This window comes from Crocodylus siamensis, chromosome 2, assembly GCF_052110815.1.
Source record: "Crocodylus siamensis isolate JL-2025a chromosome 2, ASM5211081v1, whole genome shotgun sequence".
Classification (NCBI taxonomy): domain Eukaryota; kingdom Metazoa; phylum Chordata; order Crocodylia; family Crocodylidae; genus Crocodylus; species Crocodylus siamensis.
In genome coordinates, this window is record NC_143396.1 from 197,228,998 (window position 1) to 197,250,523 (window position 21,526).

Genomic DNA, 21,526 nt, shown 5'->3' on the forward strand with positions numbered 1-21,526 from the left:
TCACAAATGTGTTTGTTCTTCCTCCTCTCCAAAGCAGAGAATTGTGTGTGCAATGCTTTGTTACTTTAAACACACTCACAACTCTACTGAAAAGTAACACGCTGCAGTGTCACAGAAAACAGTTGCAAAGTAGCAGGCTTGTGATGGTTTACTTCCTGCGGGACTTTGTTCCAAACCTAGAAACACAGCCCTCCTCTTTCCCCACCTCCAAGAGAGCTGTCACCCAGTCTTTAACTCCAGTGCTTTAGATCATTTGAAGTATGATAGGTCCAAGTCACCAAGTACCTTGAAGACGAGGCCACAGGCTAGGAATATCACCCAGCAGTCTATCAAATACCAGTGTTGAAAGAATGGAGGATAGATTTTGATGTACTTGTAGTACATCATGTTGCTATGAAGAAGTGCTGCATCATTCTAAGGACTGATGGCTTCATATCCGGGTGTACTGTGTTGCTATACACACACCAACAGAAAATACATCTCCAAAACTAACTAAAATTTTTGAGGGAGAGAACTTCCTTTCCCCCCTATTTTAAATTTAAGTCTTAGGAAAACATATTAACCATACAAGGGTCCTCAAACTTATAGCTAGAGAAAGCTCAGTTTCGGAAATTATAAGAACATGAAATGAAATTTAGCAAATGGTAATTAAGTCAGAAGACTGCACGCATTGCCATGGCCTTTTTCTCTTCTCCACTTTCTTTGTGGTCTTGTGATAGTCCAGGTTAATAAGAATAATTTCTTAAAGCTCCCTTGCATGCAAACAGATTGTGCCTCCCAGCTCAGTAAGTCAAATTTTTTTGACTCTGAATTTTTTTTTACATTTTCTTAAGGTGGTGTGAAATTTTCAACCTTCATTTAAAATACATCCGCATTTGTTTTTCAGTCTACATGCTGTATTACAGATGGACATTATTAAATTGCTGCTATAAAGGCAACATACAGACATGATTTCAAAAGCATGACTATGCTTTATACTTATTTTAATAATACAAGCCAGAAAAAAGTGCTTTCACTTGAAATCAATCTCAACTCTAAGTACTGTGTTAACTTGTTCTTTCACTTACATTTGTCATAAGTGAAACAAAAAAAATCCTCTAAAAATACACATATGTAGTGAAGTCAGAGAACCCTAAGCAGGGCAGAAGTGGAAAATCTGACAACATACACACCTAAGACAATTTATTTTCATATAAAATTCTAGAATCATATAATTACTTGCCATATTTCTATTTTTGTCTGGCAGAACTACTCCAACCACTTTTGCCAGTGCTTGTTTAAATTCTAAGAAAGCTTTGTAATATGAAGTGTTTGCTATGCCTCCTGCATTTTAACAATTTTTTTTGTTTTTTGGTTTCAACCAATGGCTCCTAAACTTTGCTTTGGCAAAAATACCCAGCAAGTAATGTGCTACAGGCACATAATATTTTATTTTCCCTGTCAACCTCAATTTTAACTTTTTGTTTCTAGACAGCTATGAGCAATGTCAGAGCACATTTCCCATTAGCCATGGGTTAGTGACCATTAGACCAATAAAACAGGACTTAAACCAGTCTATGCATGGTCTATGCATGTCTCTATTAGACTGTCTGCATTGATATAATCAGACTGATTTTTAAACGCATATACCTTTTAGTCTAGTCTAGACAAGGCCTAAAAATAGAAATGCAAATCAAAAACTAAGCCAGATTACAATAATATTCGATGCTGGGAACTACCAGATCATCCAATTTTGGGTTTTTTAAAATCTGACCTGTGGTATTTATTATTAAATGTTCTCTACAGTGAATTATAACCCAAGATGTCACTTTCATATTACATGTAAATCAGGGCATAACTAAAGTGACATACATTTTAAGTGTTATTTATTCCTGCCACGCCTTTTTTTCCTGAGGCAAAGATGATTTCCCATCACTTTGCATGTGACATGATTAAACCTACTTGTTGGCCATCCCAGCAAAGATGTTCACAAAGAGCTCTTTCCTTCCAAATTAAAAAAAAGCTTAATTATACTACATGTTCAAACTACCTACTAGTCAAAAAGACAAAAACAAAACAAAGCTAACAGGGCTAGGTCCAACAATACCAGCAGTTCTGAAGCCATGCTGATGTTAGTTGAATCATCCAACGGATATGCTATAGAATAACACAACAGAAGTTAATGCTGCTTACAGTACCCCTATCTGAATTCCACTGAGAAATCATTAAGTCAGCAGGGGATGACAGCAGAGAAAGAAACGTTGGCTGCTGCTTCATCCACTTTCATTCCTGTTGTATCTGAATGGGAGATTTCTGTGATGTCTGAGACTCGGAAGAAAATACTACAGACTCACAACTCCCACCCCTCTTCCACATAATGCAAAAGATCTGTTGGATTCACAAACGCAGGGAATATGGATCCAACCTGAAATTTGGTAGAAACTATAAACAGACAATTAATTAACTGAACCACTTCTTATGTGATTAACTCAGTGCTGAAGAACTAATGAAATTATGCTTATAATCTGACAACTTGATTTTAAAATATGCAGTTAGTTAAAAAGGATTAATGAAAAGGAGACAAAAAAAAAAGATGACTGCCAGGCAATTAAATTAATTTTTCAACAAGTACAAGCTACAGCAGTTTGTTTATATCTGCTCTTCCAGCCAGGAAAGGGTAAAAATTAACCCAAGTCCCAATTTTTGAAACTTCAGAGGAAATTTCTTTGTAATAGTCTCTATTCACTCACAAATGTAACTATCCCTTATTCATAAAGAACCCCTACATGTTCCGGACACTAGCCATGCTTACAAGCATAGCAGCTGACTTTGAACATGCTGACCTTGAGCAAATGAATGCCCTTAGCAGCATGCACTTCTGGCTTATTTCACTGCTACAGCAAAACAGCCTCACCATCTATAGTAGTCAACAGTTTCTGGCCACCACCCCTGACTATTTTAAGATATCCCACTACATTTCAGTGATGCACAGTTCAAAGTGATAGAATAACATCTGCTACCATGTTCAAGTGCAAGTTGTTTACATAGGAATTTTGGGCTCGTCTCATAATGTGCTTCTCTTACTGATAAAACAAAAGAAAACAAAGCAAAAGCTGGCTTATGAATAAAGGTTTACTTCCTGGTTACATTTCTAAAAACCCAAAAAGATTACCTCCTGTTCAAGGAATACTGTAAACTGTGAAATGACAAGATAACCAAGGTTGAAATGTTTTCTAGAAAGGCATATTTGAAACATGCAGACGTATGACAACAGCCAGATTTTAGGTAGCAGCAGCTTCACGAATAGTTACAAAACAGGATTACAGCTGTGTACAAGAATAAAACTACAGTTGAGCTGTCGTTCTTGCATGGCTTTCCCATTTTTATCTCTTTACTCAATCGTACTTTAACACTTGTATATTACATTTGAAAGTCAATTTATTCTAAGATATGTATAATCAGAATAATATTTCAAACAAATTTCAACACAAATATTATCAAGCATATTCCTATATTCTGTTGATATATGGCTTCATTTATTGTTAAAAAAGAGACAAAAGGAAGTCTCCAGTCTAAAAACAGAGTACAATATTGGCCGTGACAAAGCAAGCTCCCTATCACCCGCGCACAAGTAGTAAAAGACAGAAGTGGAAAAATAAAGTAACCTCTAGTTAACTGATCACACCAAGGGGAATGCAAATCATGGCAAACTAGCCAATGTGAGCAATTATTAGGAACTGATCATTCTGGGGGAAGAGGGGCCAGAATACTGGTGAAGAAATAGAGGGTCCAGAGGAGGGCCGCTCGTATGATCAGGGGACACCAGGGCAGGCCCTATGAGGAGAGGCTACGGGACCTGACCCTGTTCAGCCTCCAAAAGAGAAGGCTGAGGGGGGATCTTGTGGCCTGTTAAAAACTAGTCAGGGGGGATCAGCAGGCATTGGGGGAGTCACTGTTCCCCCTAGCACCGCCAGGAGTGACCAGGAATAATGGTCACAAGCTGGCAGAGGGTAGGTTTAGGTTAGATATCAGGAGGCCTACTTCACGGTCAGGGCAGCTAGGGTCTGGAACCAACTTCCAAGAGAAGTGGTGCAGGTAGGAACCCTGGGGGTGTTTAAGAGGAGGTTAGATGAACCTCTTGCCGGGGTCATTTGACCCCAGTATTCTTTCCTGCCATGGCAGGGGGTCGGACTAGATGATCTGCTCAGGTCCCTTCCGACTCTAGAAACTATGAATAAATAGGAAAAGCCATTCTTGCACCATTGTGGTGACTTATCCCTTAAGCAAGTTACCCAGAATTTACTACAAAGTCATACCACCCTGTGAATCTAGGGTCCTCTGCTAAGAATGTTACTGTTAGTTCATCCTAAGTTTTATAAGAACTCTCCAACAGAAAAATGCATCCAATTTAAAAATATATGAATAATAAAGAAAAACTGTCTCCAGGAAACCAAAACTTACTTTTTTACCATAATTTTTGCTTCAAACGAACACCTGTTCATTCTTTATTTCAACCATCTCCTTCCCTTTCTAGTCAAACCCTGATCCTTCAAGAAATCAAGGCTCCTCTCCATTTTCTTTCCTCCCACATTTTTGATATAATGCCAGCAGCAGAGGGAGCTGCTGCAAGTATTACTTGGCTCTCCAATCCCCTACCAATGGCACTGCTGATTAACAGAGACTGTAAAATATTATCAGGTTCCAGGTATGATCCCCTGTTCTTCTACCTACCTCTTTTTTTTTTTTTTTTTTTTTTTTTTTTTTTTAGAAATAATCTTAAAATCTCTCCCTCTCCTTACATCAGGACTGTCCAATTTCCAAGCCTACAGCCTTCAGGACACATGGTCTGACCAAGCAAGGACTGAATAATGTGGAGGCTGCACAAGGGCTAGCCATGGGCACCTATGCTGCAGACAATGGGCATTTGCCCCATTGCTACATACCATGCACCCTCATTTCCCCAGACACACACTCTGCTCCACAGGCTGTGCAACACTGTCCCACCTCTTTCAGAGGGGGTAGGAAACAGCAGCTGGAGAAGACTGGGAGCCAGGTGCCTTTGGCTGGAACAGGGGAGCAAGGAGCAGCTAAGCAGGAGCGTGGAGGCCACAATTTAACCCCTCATGTGCCACATGCAGCCTGCCAGCTGAACAGTACTGCTTCACGTAAATACTCTTCAGATTGGGGGTAATAAAAAGAGATAAAAATAATTCTCCCCTTACAACTCTCAATCCTCTTTCTGAAATTAGGATTAGGCAAAAACAAACAAAAAAATCTCACAGAACATGGGGCATATTTCCTTGATCAAAAAAGCCTGGAGTAAAAAAACAAATTTATTTTCCCCCCTCAAAGCACCTGTTGCTTTGTAATTAAATACAACTGGAAAGTTATCTAAAGTTAAACAATACCAAAAACAGGAAGGAAACAAATTTCAAATTAGAAATGCTATGAGAAAAAAATCTCCATTTAATTGCAACTTTCTATATTTTATTATGTATTGATTATCTCTTCCTGAAGGGTTTTATTTGGGGAAAACCCAATTAAAGACACAACAATTTGAGATGCAATAGATTTCATATTGCTTGGTAAATGCACATAAAATGATATAGCATAGGTTTTAAGTTAAGAAGTTTTTAGTGCATATTTTTCAGGGAGTAGTTATATGACTTGGTGAATGATGTCCCCTGAAGTAGAGGAATCTTAGATGAACAACTTGTAGGCCTAAACTGCCCAGTTTATCCAGGTAAGTACCAGATATGGAAGAAAGGCACCTTTGAGTCCCCTCTATAATCTTAAAAAATCCAAGTTTTCTCCAAGGTTTATTTCCGCATTTACAGAATCTGACTACATAGTTGGGGAGATGAAATTACACACTTGTTTCTCCTGATTGTGGGAAGCCTTGGACTAGTAAGACAGCAAAGAAATAGATTGGTTAAAATAAAATGTTGCCTATGTTTTGCAGGGAAAACATTCTGTAGAGCGCCTATCAATAGGGGTTTCAGTAGTGTTTCTGAAAGATGGCTAAAATCCTTAATTTTAAGCCTCCAAAACAATGTTACTATTAACAAAAAATCTGTTAAATGGAAAACTAATATTGAGAAGACTTCTTTGTATATCCAGGATTGGAGATGTCCCATAACACCCAAGTTGCATTACATAATGACTAGAAGAACTTACAGGCATGTAGCTTTACAAGGCTGTCTCTAATAAGAAAACAGCCTAGAAACAAAAGAGCTACAATGCTCCTTACACTGAGATTTGGACTCTCAGAAGACTAGGTATCAAATCTAATCAGAATCGAACCTGAAAAATTCAATACATTTCCACTGTCATGAGAAGTAATGGCACTATGTGAATTAAGGTATCATAACCTCTTCAGACTTCCAATTAGCAAACTGTTTTTATTTTGGGGTAGGAAGTCCATGAATGTCTATGTGCTAGGAAGCAGACTCTCATAGATTTCATAGACATTAGGGATGGAAGGGACCTCGGGAGACCATTGAGTCCAGCCCCCTGCCCAAAGGGCAGGAAGTCAGCTGGTGTCATAGGATCCCAGCAAGATAAGCATCCAATTTACTCTTCAAGGTGTTCAATGTAGGTGCTTGAACCACCTCCACTCGCAGACTGTTCCAGACCTTGGGGGCTCGGACAGTAAAGAATTTCTTCCTTATGTCCAGCCTGAAACGGTCTTGCAGGAGTTTGTGACCGTTCGACCTCGTCATCCCTTGGGGCGCTCTGGTGAACAGATGTTCCCCCAGATCCTGGTGGTCACCCCTGATAAACTTATAGGTGGCCAACAGATCACCCCTGAGCCTGCGCTTTTCCAGGCTAAAGAGTCCCATGGCTCTCAGCCTGTCATCATAAGATCTGTTTTCCTGACCTCTGATCATGCGCGTGGCTCTCCTCTGGACTCTCTTAAGCTTCTCCACATCCTTTTTGAATTGTGGAGCCCAAAACTGGACACAGTACTCCAGCTGCGGCCTCACCAAGGCCGAGTACAAGGGGAGAATGACGTCCCGGGATTTGCTCGAGAAGCATCTATGGATGCACGCCAGCATTTTGGTCGCTTTACTAGCTGCAGCATCGCATTGCAGGCTCATGTTCATCTTGTGGTCAATGATGACCCCCAAGTCTCTTTCTTCTGTAGTGCTAACCAACGTAGCACTGCCGAGCCTATAAGGGTGCTGCAGGTTTTTCCTCCCAAGGTGGAGAACCTTGCATTTTTCAGTGTTAAACACCATGAGGTTCTCGTCTGCCCATTTGCTGAGCTTGTCCAGGTCAGCCTGGATCACCTGCCTATCTTCTGGCGTGGATGCTTTGCCCCAAAGTTTGGTGTCATCGGCAAACTTGGCCAGCCCACTCCTAACTCCAATGTCCACATCGTTAATGAAGATGTTGAACAGTATGGGTCCAAGGACAGACCCTTGAGGGACGCCACTGGTCACAGGGCACCATGATGAGTGACTGCCATCAATCACAACCCTCTGGGTCCGACCACAAAGCCAATTTCCCAGCCAGCGGATCGTGGTGGAGCCAAGGCCACAACTGGGCAGTTTGGCCAAGAGGTGATCATGGGATACCAGATCAAAAGCTTTTTTGAAGTCAAGATATATGACATCAATCTCTTCTCCCTCGTCCAGGTGATAGGTCACCTGGTCATAGAAGGAAATGAGATTGGTCAAACAAGACAACAAACCCATACTGGCTGTCCCTTAGAATGTTAGCCTGGGCCAGTCCCTCAAGGACGGCCTCCTTAATAAACTTTTCTAAGATCTTCCCCAGGATAGAATTCAGGCTAATGGGCCTGTAGTTAGCCGGATCCACTCTCCTCCCTTTCTTGAAGATCGGCACCACATTGGCCTTCTTCCAGTCTTCAGGCACTACACCAGAGCGCCAGGAGTTTTCAAAGACCCGTGCCAGGGGCTGGGCTATGACGCTCGCCAGCTCCTTGAGTACCCTGGGGTGCAGGTTGTCAGGGCCAGCTGACTTGAAGGTATCCAGCTTCTCAAGGTGTTCCTTCACGAGGTCAGCATTTATGGAGGGTAGGGGATTCCCCTCACCCAGATTTCCCTGTCCCATAGCAGGCATGGGCATCCCGTGTGACTGATGAAAGACTGACACAAAGTACCTATTTAATAGGTTGGCTTTTTCCTGGGCGTCAGTTGTCAGTTGCCCCATCTGGTTTAGCAGGGGTCCAACATTGCCCTTGCTTTTCCTCTGGCTCCCCACATATCTGAAAAAGGACTTTTTGTTGTCCTTGATGCCTGAAGCTAGTTGGAGTTCAGTTGCAGCCTCGGCTTTCCTGGTTTGCTCCCTGCAGGACCGGACCAGCGCGGAGTAATCCTCCTTGGAGGTGAATCCCGTCCTCCATCCTTTGTAGGCTTTCCTTTTTAGCCACAGTAGGTCCGCTAGGTCTCTGGAGAGCCAGGGGGGCTGCTGTGCCTTCTTGCTGCCTTTCCTCCGTGTTGGAATAGATTTAGCTTGTGCACTGAGGATCGCTTCCTTGAGAAGCAACCACTCTTCTTGAACTCCCATCTCCCTGGGGTCATGGTCCCTGAGGGCCTGACCGACTAGCCTCTTGAGCTTATCCTTACAGTAAAAAACTAAAATAGTCCCACAGATGCTGACCCTGGAAGAGGTGAAAGAACTCTGAATACTTGGGCTATTACTACTTACTTCTTGAAGACAAGGTGTTGCACATGGGGAGGAAGAACCGGCACCACACTTACAGGTTGGGAAACTCCCCTCTTGCCAGCACGGAGACGGAAAAGGATCTTGGAGTCGTCATTGACTCCACGATGAACATGGGCAGGCAGTGTGGGGAGGCAGTCAAGAAGGCCAACCGTACCCTGTCATGCATCCACAGATGCATCTCGAGCAGGTCCAGGGAGGTGATCCTCCCCCTCTATGCGGCACTGGTCAGGCCGCAGCTGGAGTACTGCGTCCAGTTCTGGGCGCCACACTTCAAGAGGGACGTGGACAATATGGAAAGAGTTCAGAGGAGGGCCACTCGTATGATCAGGGGTCAGCAGGGCAGGCCTTATGAGGAGAGGCTACGGGACCTGAACCTGTTTAGCCTCCACAAGAGAAGGTTAAGGGGGGACCTTGTGGCCTGCTACAAACTGGTCAGGGGGGGATCAGCAGGTATTGGGGGAGTCCCTGTTCCCCCGTGCGCTGCCAGGAGTGACCAGGAATAACGGTCACAAACTGGCGGAGGGTAAGTTTAGATTAGATATTAGGAGACGCTACTTCACAGTCAGGGCGGCTAGGGCCTGGAACCAGCTTCCAGGGGAAGTGGTGCAGGCTCCTAGCCTGGGGATTTTTAAAAGGAAGTTAGATGAGCACCTTGCCTGGGGTCATCTGACCCCGGTGCTCTTTCCTGCTAAGGCAGGGGGTCGGACTAGATGATCTACCTAGGTCCCTTCCGACTCTAGCTACTATGAAACTATGAAACTATGAATTAGTTCTCAATTTCCTGCACCCAGGTGCCAGCTGTCCAGCCCAGAGGTTCTTAACCTTTTTGGTCTCAAGGCACCTCTCATTAGACTCAAGGGGCCCCATGGAAAATGTCAGCTCTTACTTTTCACTCATTTGGTGACTATGGAAAAATAATACAACATTTTTTATATTGCAAAGAACTCAAAAGACCCACAGCAGGTCAGACTGTTTTTAACACTTTGGATTATCTGAAATCATTGGCTTTATCTTGTGAATCAACCTAACAATGCTAACATGTGGCATCCCAAAATGATTTCAAGGCACCCTGGCTGAGATTTACTGGTTGAGTCAGTAGGTCCACAGACAAGTTCTTGTTCAAATAAACAGCCCTGAACAACAGGCTTCTGGACCAAAACTACTCCTTTCATTTTTAAATGGGAAAGGGGGTGCTTTCATTTCATTCTGACACACCACTTATGTGCTTTCATTTGAAAAGGCATCAGCTCCAGAGGAGTCTTAGGAGAAACAGAACATCCTTCCTCTGTTTAATACTCCAAAAAGGTTGTGATGAGATCCCCAACATCACCATCTGTCCTGAGACAGAGTAGATCCCATATGGAATAGGCTGCTTAATGATTCAGCAAATTCTATTAATAAAAAAGAAAGAAAGAATGTTTTGAATGTAGGGATGCAGTTGTGCCAGAAACCAGTTTCAACACATATAATTGAGGTCATAGTCTCAATTAACTGCAACTGTGGAGATGCCTGCAAATGGGATCTCAATTTTTTTGGTGTCATTTGCAGAAATACGTCCACCCAGAGGAAGTTCAGTCTTTAAGTAAACTAGGGTCTGTTTCAGTCAAAGGGATTCTCTATGATGACAACTAAAAACTACAGAAGGCTGGACATGCATTAAACCTCAAAATAAAAAGCCTATGGCAAGCTGGCCTTCATTAACCAACCGTTCAGCCAAAGTTTTTGTGTCTTAAATGCTGCAACTATCAAAACCTCTTCTAACTATCAAAACATCTGAGACATGAACACACTAGAAACTGTGGGCAGAACATAATGGAAGGATAATGAATTGGAAAACATTTGCTTCTATGGAAAACCAGAGGTGTTTGATGCAGGCAGGGTTTATTGCTACATGGAAGGAAGTACCACTTATATTAAGAGTTGCACACCTGCCCCACATGACCGGAGCAGGCTTGGTGTATATAATTGAAAAACACAAAAAACTTAAAAAAAGAAGATTGTCAAGCACATTCACATTCAAAGGGTATCTATTGAGATTTCTCAGGTCCAAAGTGACATCCTTCTTGGGCATAGTCATGTGAAGTTAATTCTTTTATCTTGGTGTTGCACAGGAGACAGAGCACATCCAAACCTACATAAACTTCCTGTCTCATCAAAGACCTAAGATACATGAGTGGAAAATATTCCATCAACCCCTGCTTGCAAAAGAGGTGAAAAAAGATTATTAAATTTGGAAGATAAGAACCCAGTTTTATGGAATTAAGAGGGCATAGGTGCCCATGAGGAATACTGAATGCTTTTCAAATACTCTATCTATGACAACTTCAGTAAATATAAAGATCACGCAAGTCCTTCAACACGTCTTTTCTCTTTTCAAAATTTTGTATACTGCCTACCTAAATGAAGCTGCCATTTCTAACTAACACTTTCAAGCATTACAATATAGTTACCTATAAAAATATTTACTTACATAGTACCTAAAGGTCATATATAAATAAATCAGATCACCAGTGGAGTGAGTGAATTCTGGATCCAATGTCCCTTTACCAGGAAAATCCTGCCTTCAACCCTGAAAATTAAAATCTAGAAACCAGTCTGGAAATATTGACCATAACTATAAAAACAGCATACAGAAAGAGAGGCTTTCAAGTAATTAAAACCAACATCATAAGACTTCTACATCAAAATATCCTAAACTGTACTAGAATCCAAGAGGAAATCACTGCCCGCTTAAGAGCATTATACGATATTTATAGTTCACTGCTCTCTCCACTGGCTGTTACTTTTAAGCAGTCTTTGTGTAGTTCAACCTAAAGTGGCAAACAGCTTTCTTTCACATCTAATAACTCTTTCCAATTACCTATATAAATGTGAAACCCTTTTCTGAAATCTAGTCAACTTAAATCTCCATACCACCATGCAGCAGTGAGTTCTACATATTAAATATGCAATAAGTAAAACTGTATTTGCCTTTCAATTCTAAGTTTGCTGACTTGCAATGTTACTGATGGCACAAATTACCTCATTTATTCCGTTCTTTTAACGTATTTCTGTCATGTTCTCGCTTGTTCATCTGTCAACTATGCATTCCCAAATCTCTAACTCTCATGTATGTGTTTCATTTTGTCTCTTACATTTCTTTTAAGATAAGGTGATAAAATATTAACAAAACAAGTCCAAAATAGAGAAGTATAAACCACATAAGACGCCAGGTGAATAAGTATTTAAACATGCAAATAGCACTAACCATTTGCCAAACTACACTGATTTCAATATAAAAGAGCACACAAGTCAATTTAAGCATGTACACTACTTCAGGACTGTCTATCTGTGGTCCCTAGGTACCCAGTCAGGTTTCACGCCCCCTGCCACCACTACAGCTGCTGAACTCCATGGACTCCCACTCCCCCACTCTAGCTTTTACTTCCTGCCCCCATCCCTGAGAGCCCATGGTCAGAAGGCTCATGGGACCTATGGCCTTCACATAGCATGAGAGTGCTTGTGCAGGGGTGGGAAGGGAGGGCCACATAACACAGTGCTTGAGGTTCTGTTGTGGTGCAATGGTGGGGAGAGGGGGGAAAAGATGCAGCCCCCAGCCACTCGCAAGTTACTGTGCCAATTCATGCAGAAAAACTTGCTCTCAGCAGTTCATATCAGTAAGGTTTTTTACTCAACAAATATGCTCTGCCTCTCAGTTGTGTGTACTTCGTTAAGTCTTCCTACACCAGTAATCAGAATGCCTCATCTACAATAACAGCCTTGAAATTAACAGGACAGCTACTAGCAAAGCACTGACAGTAGTTGGCACAGGCTAGGAGAATCCACTCTGCATTTAGGGGAATTTCTGCCTGTCAAATGAGCCCACTATTTCAGTCACCTCAGCTTAGATGATATGTAATATTATTTGCCATTCCATTCTTTACAGGTTTCTCTCGATTTATGTGGTAGATGCATTCCCATAAAACTGTGCATACATCAAATTCACATAAAGGGAATCTAGTTTACAATATAACAAATAAGAATATATTCCCACAGTCACCAAAGAGGGAGGAAAGGAGGCTGGGGCTAGCGAAGCAGTGGGGAAAAAGGGTGCGGCACAGCCCAGCAGCTACAAGCAGGCGGGCTGCAGCAGGGGTGGCACCAGGCTCTTTCTGGCACTTGGGGTGGGTGGCAGCCTGGTGTCATCCCACTGCAGGCTGGAGCTGGCGGCTGCTGCAGGGTGGGACCTGTGCTCAGGGTGAGCAGTAGCCTGCTCTTATCCTGCTGCATGCTGAGGACAGCGGAGGCACTGGGCTTTTCCCAGGGGCCAGCGTGGCCCATGGCAATGGGAGGGGACCTGCTGCCACCCCAAAATTCCTGATGCATAAGTTTGTTTTCTGAATGACAGCAACTAACTTAGAACTGAGCAGTAAGTCTGTGTGTTTCTTTCCAATGTGCAATAGACTTGTCTACACTGAACTATATATACGCTAATAGGCTGCAGCCTGCTATGTCACCTAGCTTTATGATGTTCCTCTGCCCTGCAGTTCTGTGTTATCTCATTTAGGATCAACTAACCTTACTAATTATGTTGTTCCTAAATTTTTCCCTAATCGTTGCTTGCCTCTCCTTTTCCAGGTCATTTGATTTAATATAAACTGACACAACCACAATACAAATAAGAAAAATGACTACTATAGCAACAACAGCTGCAGTACAGAACTTTGTACAGAAAAGGCTGCGTTAACTGGCACTTCATTAGCCGGAAAACTCTATTAACCAGCATCTGAGTGATGTGGCAAAAGCAAAACCCGAAGTACCACTTCCAAGGGACTTCCTGTTTAGCCGCAACAAGCCAAGTTTTTCTTCGCCACTTTTTCAGCCCACAGCCCAGGGCAAAGCAGCCTGTGCGGGTCCCCACTCCCTGTCCCCTGGTACACTGACATCAGGGAGTGCAACAGACAGTGAACATTTGATTAACCGTAATATCCGATTAACCAGCATCCCCCATTCCCGAGGGATGCCTGATAACAGAGCTTTTATTGTAGTACCTGTAGTGTTGTGCAATGCTCCCAACTGTCTAATTAACTACTACTTCTATTGTCTCTTACTTAGTTTCTGGTAGTTTATCAGATGACACGAAAACCAGTAGATGGACCTAGTGTAAAATATCTACTTCTCACCCATTCAACTTTAAAAATATTTATACGAGTTACACTAAAGGCTTAGCAGTAAATTGTCCTCTTGTATAACAAAGCTGAAGTTTATTTTCAAAATGTCTACATGATCTAAATTTCTAAGTCCTGTTTCCAAAATAGACTCTTAGTAGGCCAAGTCCCACTGCCTTTTAAATGATACTTCAGTTCCTCTGGCCCTTTTAAATGGTATTTCAGGAGAGGTCCCCAAAATACTGGATGTCTAAGGCCATGGCAACTGCTGGTTCATGGAACATCCCACCTCTGTACTGTCCCCATGTTCAGTTAGAAGTTTGATGCTAATGTTATGTTGTTTGCAGGTTCAAAACATTTGGAGGCAACTATGTAATTTATTTATTTATTTGACTTTCCTGAGATAGCATGGCAAAAGTAATCTCCATTCACCAGTCAAACAGAACGTATGAAATAAGAATATTCCTTTAAGATATATACCTACACCAGGGCTGTCAAACTCATCTGGCCCCATGGACCACCCCCAGCTCCAGGGACCTGGATCCAGCACATGCAGCACACACTCTAGGTAGTCTAGAACATGTGCCACGCAGTGCCTGCTCTAGGACCTAGACTGTACACAGCGCCTGCCCCTGAAAAGCTGCCTGCAGGCACTGAATGCAGAGCAGGTCCCAGACTTCCCAGGGTGGGCACTGGGTACAGCACAAATTCTGAGCCCTGTGCATCAGGCCATGCTTCAGCATGTAGGTCAGACTTTGTACCACGGGCCAGATAATAGGGCTCTGCAGGCAGGATCCAGCCCACAGGCCGCATCTTTGACACTCCTTATACAAACATTATTACAGTTGTTTTCTGGATAGTATTGTATACTTTATGTGAAAGATTGGTTGTGGGGGGGGGGACCCTGGGAGCGCCCCCAGACCCAGGAGGCACCAGTCACTGAGCCTGGGGACAGAGGGGCCCCCATGTACTGTGCAGCGGGCCCAGAAGCAGACTGGAAGTATTTCTGGTCCACTTCTGGGTCCACCACCAAGCACATTGGGGACCCCACCACCATGCTTCCATAGGACACTCCACCTACCCCATCATCTCAGTGTTTGTGAGCTGCACCTGGTACCATGAGGTATGTAGAAAAAACATATAAAGCTGTGCCTGTGGCCGAATCTCTCTGAATCCATTTGGATTCAGAGATTTGGCCGCCAAATCAGGCTGAATTGACTCACCAACCAAAGCTTCGCGCAGCCCTACTATAAATACAAGGTCAAAAATAAAAGGTATTTAATATTTAAAGACTACGCTATTCATTTTTATTAACCGTTTTATTTTAAACACATAATGATGAAGCAACTCTCCCCTCCCTTCACTGCACTCCACTGCCTGCACTTTAAGGGATTTGGTTTAACATGTGGTTCTTTACCAGGCTGACAAGAGGCGCAATAATATGGAATAACTTGTCCCCCAACTTCCATTTTCTGTGCACTCTACCAGTAAACACTCTGAATGCCTTGTTACTCCCCTCCACTTCTGAAGTTCATGTCTCCAAATTACTTAGGCACCCTTGGCTCCCACTGCAATCAGTGGGAGTTGACCCAGAACCCTGTGGGAACAAACCCTTGCTGTTTAATCCTATGTACACTACTCAGGTGCTCCAAAAAGCACTACTAGTAGTATTACATGGGGGATGACCTGGTAAGGGGACTGCAGGTCCCCAACCACCTGGGCAATAGTGATCATCACCTGCTGGATTTCACTATACAACACAGGGCGTCAAGGGCTTACACCAAAGCTAAAGCCTTTGACTTCAAAAGGGCCAACTTCAATGAGTTTAAGAGACTAGTGGTGGAGGCACTGAGGGCCCAGAAGGTAGAGGAGATGGGAGTCCATGAGGGATGGTCATACCTTGAGGGGGCGATCCTCCAGGCCCAAAGGATAACAGTCCCTGAGAGAAGCAAGAGGAGTAAGAGTACTCAGAAACCCCCTTGGCTCAAAGGCATTCAGGAATGCCTGAGACTAAAAGGGGGGCATACAACCAGTGGAAGGGAGGAGCTATCACCAAGGAGGAGTACTCCTCCTTGGCCCATGAGTGTAGAAGGGCTATTAGGAAGGCCAAGGCAGAGATGGAACTCAGGCTAGTGTCCAGGATTAAGGACAACAAAAAGTCCTTTTTCAGGTACATTGGGAGCAATGTAGGGCCCCTGCAAGACACAAAAGGGAATCTTGTGGCTATGCCAGACAAGAAAACTGATATTTTTAACAGTTTCTCTGCCTCTATTTTCTTGAACAGGGACAGAGCTATCCCACCAACCAGAGGTAGGGACAATCTTGGGGATAACTCTGTCAGGCCTTCAGTCAGTGCAGATGTAGTTAGGGATCTTCTGGAAAGGCTAGACATTTTTAAATCTGCAGGTCCAGATGCCCTCCACCCAAGGGTGTTGAGGGAGCTGGCAGGGGTCAATCACAGAGCCCTTGGCCCGGCTGTACGAGCATTTGTGGTCATCTGGCAAGGTGCTGGGGGATTGGAAACTAGCTAATGTGGTTCCAATTTTCAAGAAAGGGAGGAAGGAGGACCCAAGTAACTATAGGCCTATAAGACTCACCTCGGTGCTCGGGAAGATCTTGGAGAGAATCATCAAGGAGCACATCTGTGGGGGGCCTGCAGGAGAGATCATCCTCAGGAGCAATCAGCATGCGTTCATCGAAGGCAGGTCCTGCCTGACTAATCTGATTGCCTTTTATAACCAAGTAACTAAATCCTTGGATGTTGGGTGTCGCTATGGACGTAGTCTTTCTAGGCTTTAAGAAGGCCTTTGACACTGTCTCTCACCCATCCTCATCAATAAATTAAGCGACTGTGGCATTGATGCTTGCACAGTTGGATGGGTAAAAAATTAGCTGATCGGGCACACCCAGAGAGTAGTGGTGGATGGGTTGTGCTCAAACTGGCGAGATGTGAACAGTGGGGTACCCCAGGGCTCGGTCCTTGGGCCCACACTGTTTAACATCTTCATCAGCGACTGGGACGAGGGAGTGGAAAGCACGCTGTCCAAGTTTGCTGATGACACTAAGAAGTGGAGTGAGGTGGACACATTTGAAGGCAGAGAGAGGCTGCAAATAGATTTAAAAAGACTACAAAAGTGGGAAGATGAGAATAGGATGCGGTTCAACATAGACAAATGCAGAGTGCTGCACCTTGGGAGAAGGAATCTACAGCATACATACAGGCTGGGGAGTTCCCCTCTTGAAAGCACAGAGGCGGAAAGGGATCTTGGAGTTATTACTGACTCCAAGATGAACATGAGATGCCAATGTCAGACCGCAGCCAGCAAGGCCAGCCATACCTTGTCATGCATCCAAAAGTGCATCTTAAGCCAGTCCAGAAAGGTAATACTCCCCTTCTTTGCGACTTTGGTCAGGACGTAGTTGGAGTACTGCATCCAGTACTAGGCGCTGCACTTCAAGAGGGATGTGGCCAGCCTGGAGAGGGGTCAGAGGAGGGACCCCCGCTTGGTGAGAGGGCAGCAGAATAGGCCCTATGAGGAGAGACTGAGGGACCTGAACCTGTTCAGCCTCAGCAATAGAAGGCTGAGGGGGCACCTGGTGGCTGCCTACAGACTCATCAGGGGTCTGATTTGATCAACAGCAAATAGGTAGAGCCCTTTCTCCCCAGCACAACCTGGGGTGACGAGGAACAGTGGTAATGAACTGATGGAGAATAGGTTTAGGTTAGAGAATCAGAAGGCAATTTTTGTTTACAGTTAGGGTGGCCAAAATCTAGAACCAACTTCCCAGAGAAGCAGTCCTCACCCCTACCTTGGGCAAATTCAAAAGGAGGTTGAATGATCACCTGCCTGGGGTCTTGTGAACCCAACATTCATTCCAGCCTGTGGCAGGGGGTGAGGCTAGATGATCTGATCAAGTCCCTCCTGATCCTAGCTACTATGAAACTACTCTGCATGCCAAATACCCAAAAGGAATCTAAACTACTAAACTTCCAAAGTGTCCCATCACAACTCAACATGCCAAAATGAAACTGCAGTTAACATAAAACTGACAAAAATTTCCAATTAGAAACTAAACCTTTGGAACAAAATTTAACTGGATGAATAAACCAATGGGTATATAATAGTACAACCCTTAAAGCAGAGCTTTCCAAAACAGATCTTATTTAAAAAAAAAAAAACCCAGTTATTTTAGACATAACTTAAATTCAAGATATTTACATGAATCTAAAACACTGTTGTTGTGCCCCCCATCCGGGGGGGAAAATCCCCTCATCTTCGATTCATATACAAGGCTGCCATAGCTCTGACTCTGGTCTAGTCAGACCAGGAACAGCTGCCTTCCCCACCTCCACTTGCCCTCTGTAGCTTATGCTCCCCACCCCCAACCCCATCATTACTGTCAGGTACAGCTAAGCTCCAGCTCAGGCCGGATTTACTTTCAGGCATGGAAACTCCACTCTTGCCTCACGAATCAGTATCACCACCACTGCTGCAGTGCCTGGCAAGTGCTGTGCTTCCATGTGCTGTGCTCCAAAGAGGGAAGAGAGTCCAAGCAGTGTCTGAGAATAAAGGAGGAGGTAGGGAAAAGAGAGAGATTGTGGGGAGTGGAAGGAAGGGGCAGAGGCTACTGGGGGTGGGAAGAGGATTCCAGTGTTAGGGGGAGAAGGAAGGATGCAGGAGAGAGAAAGGGGAGCAGTGGGTAAGGGGGCATCTGACCCCCTCCCCCCCACCCATCACTGCTTCCCCTGCTATAAAAATTTCCCATATATAGAATCTGATTACTGGAGTGTCATCTTAAATTCAGGGTCAACTTAGATGAGAGTAAATATGGTAAATGTTAGGATTCACTTACGCTCCAATCCTGCTAGCAACAGCATGAAAGTGAATGATGTTACGCATGGAGCCTCTGAGGTGACTAATGTATACGATTCAGGGGTTTCTTTTAATAAATTCAGATAGGTTTAAGTATATCTCTGTACAAAATTTTTCAAGACAAACAGGACAGGTGTAAGCATACAAAAAACAAGAATTACTTCCCATAAAACTGCACTCTGCATAGAATTTTAGATACTTTTTCCTTGCACAGAAGCACTTTTGAAAAAATGCGTTTGCAAGAGAACTTTATTCAACAGATGTACGGTTCATCAGGTACAAGATGGCCTACAAATTCATAGGCTTGTTCTGTTTGGCAAGTTTGTGTCAAAACACTACCCAATGAAAATATTTATGAACCACTTAAAATGTCCTTATTTTATATTAGGGGTTTTTTTCATTTAAAAGTAAAAATTACAGACGAAAAAATTATTACGTGCACATTTACTCAATATTAACAACCAGATAGTAAACTTCATCAGGTTCACAGGAATGTGGATAAAAAGCTCACAAAGTTAAGAACATCCCTATGCTGCTGTCAATTCCTATTCAAAATTAAAGAGAAATGAAAAAAAACAAACTAACTGGAAGTTTCAAAGACCATAAATATTAACCCTGAAAATTCAAACTGACTGGTCACATACTTTCAAAGAGAAAAAAAAATTGCGAGAAAAATTTTAGAAAGCAACCCTCGCTTTGAAGTCACTACAAGTACCTGTCCCAATCCCACCACATTACATTTCAGCAGACCCTGAAACCAACAGGAATCAAGGGTGCCAGGCATTTAGCAAGCATAGGTATGTGCAGACACACTCAAGAAAATATACTGGAAGACCATACAATCTTTTGTACAGGCATCTCATGACAAATCACTTGAAATGCAATCATCTTTCCATCTAGCTGCTCAAAAGCTAATTCAGTTTATCAAAATAAAAGAGGGAAACGTAGATATTCTGCATTTCACACACTATCAATTATATACAAGTTGTTAAAAAAAGACTAAAACAAAAAGTAAAAGAGTAGACTGTTCAAAAGGAAAACATAACCAGACATTCAAATTGGAAATATTTTCAAACATTCAATTAACATTCAAAATATATTTGTAGAAGGAAACTCAATTTCAAGTGAAAAAATAAAGGTATTGTCAGAGCAATAATTACGCTTAAAGCAGACAGGCTTACATTTAAAATGGTGAACTACTTTATTTTTGTTTCAGATTATTTTTTATGAAGCAAATTTTTAACATTTGTTGAAAACCAGCAACAACAAAAAGTAAGTAAAAATCAAATACCTACCTATAATACCGAGACTGTAAATAGGTTGAACAAACAGTCTTTGATACATGGCTGGCAGACCCAAAATCTATTACTTTAACCCTGTATGGCTGCCGGACAGGATCCACCAACATAATGTTCTCCGGTTTGAGGTCAGCATGAATTAAACCAAGACTTTTTAGTTTTTTCAGTGCAGTGGCTACCTGTTGCAGTATAGGCCGTATTACTTTCAGTTGGAGAGGGCTGAATTTGTTTTGTTTCAAAAAGTCATATAAATTCTGTTCCAACATTTCAAAAACCAGACAAGTATGGTTACGATGCTGAAAACATTCATAAGCTTTCACAAAATTAAATTCATCTGCATTTTCAGTACTCAGTCTTGCTAATATGCTCACTTCTATTTGCCCTTGGCGTGCATAAGAAGGATGATTCTTCAATATTTTGATTGCCACGATTTCATTTGTCCCTCTTTTCCAACACTTTACTACTTGTCCAAAGGTTCCTCGCCCAAGGAAGTCAAGGACCTCATAAGTGTTTTTCACTGAGCACAACACCTCATGCTGTACTAACTGATAATCTCCATCTCCACTGGTACCACTCTGTTTTGAAGTTGCAGTAGTTGTCACAACTGTCACTGGGTTTCCCACACTGGTTTGCAACATTGCAGGCAATATGGACAGCTCATCAACAATCTGCATCGCGCTTTGATTATCCAACTCTTCACTCTTACGCTTCAATCCACATCGCTGGGGTCCGTCCTGTAAATCTAACCTGCTTCCCTGTGTCCCGGCCTGAGGTGCCTCCACTTGAGGTTGCTGCGCCCGCGCTGCTAATACCTTTGTAGCACCTGCAGTATTTTTTAAAGCAACAGCACTTGACTGCAACAAAAAGTTCTGTCCTCGAGGTCTGTCAAATGGGTTCTGAGTCTGAAAGTAAGTACTAACTCTGTTGGGAGTCTGAGTAATTCCAAAGTTTTTACCATTCACATAGATCCGTGGGTAGGTTCTTTCATGGTACACACAACTGCTTGGCTCTACTTTGAGTTTCTTCACACTACAGAAGGCACTTGACTGGGTTTGATAAACATATGGTGGGTAAACCAAGACTTGTGAGGCCATACCTGAAGAAAAAGAAAAAAGAGAATATCAGTAAGAGATCCATACTCAGGTTCGCTGCAATTTTTCCCCCAAGAAAATGAGCATAAAGTGACCCCACTTTAATTGGCTGTTAAACAGTTTGTTACTTAATTTTACGTTAATTCACCGAACCTCCTTTTCCTTTCAATACCCATATTTCACGCTACAGAGACTGTAGTAGCTGAAAACTGTATCTACTTTGTGTTTCAGATGATCTGTAGCAGGTAAAACTGGGGTGGTTTATAGAAACTCTTGTCAGTGAGTGACTTTTTAAGGTGGTAATAACTAATATTGTGCTCCACAAACTAAACTTTCGTTTAAGTGGTTCAACCCTTATAATTGCAAAGATAACCTTCAAATTATGAGAGGAAAACTTGTGACCTCAACCTGGATCTATGAACAGCTTGCAATAATAGCTGCTG

The 21,526-nt window shown here is 42.8% G+C and overlaps 1 protein-coding gene across 6 annotated transcripts in view; it reads right to left on the reverse strand.

The window, feature by feature from the left end:
• The window catches only part of HIPK3 (homeodomain interacting protein kinase 3), a 128,747-nt gene that overhangs the window by 74,842 nt on the left and 32,379 nt on the right, over positions 1-21,526 (reverse strand). For all 6 annotated transcript variants that reach the window (XM_090032781.1, XM_090032779.1, XM_090032782.1 and 3 more), the window contains one exon: positions 19,990-21,088. In XM_090032781.1, coding sequence (XP_089888907.1) covers positions 19,990-21,088 — 1,099 coding nt within the window. The remainder of the gene's footprint in view (positions 1-19,989; positions 21,089-21,526) is intronic.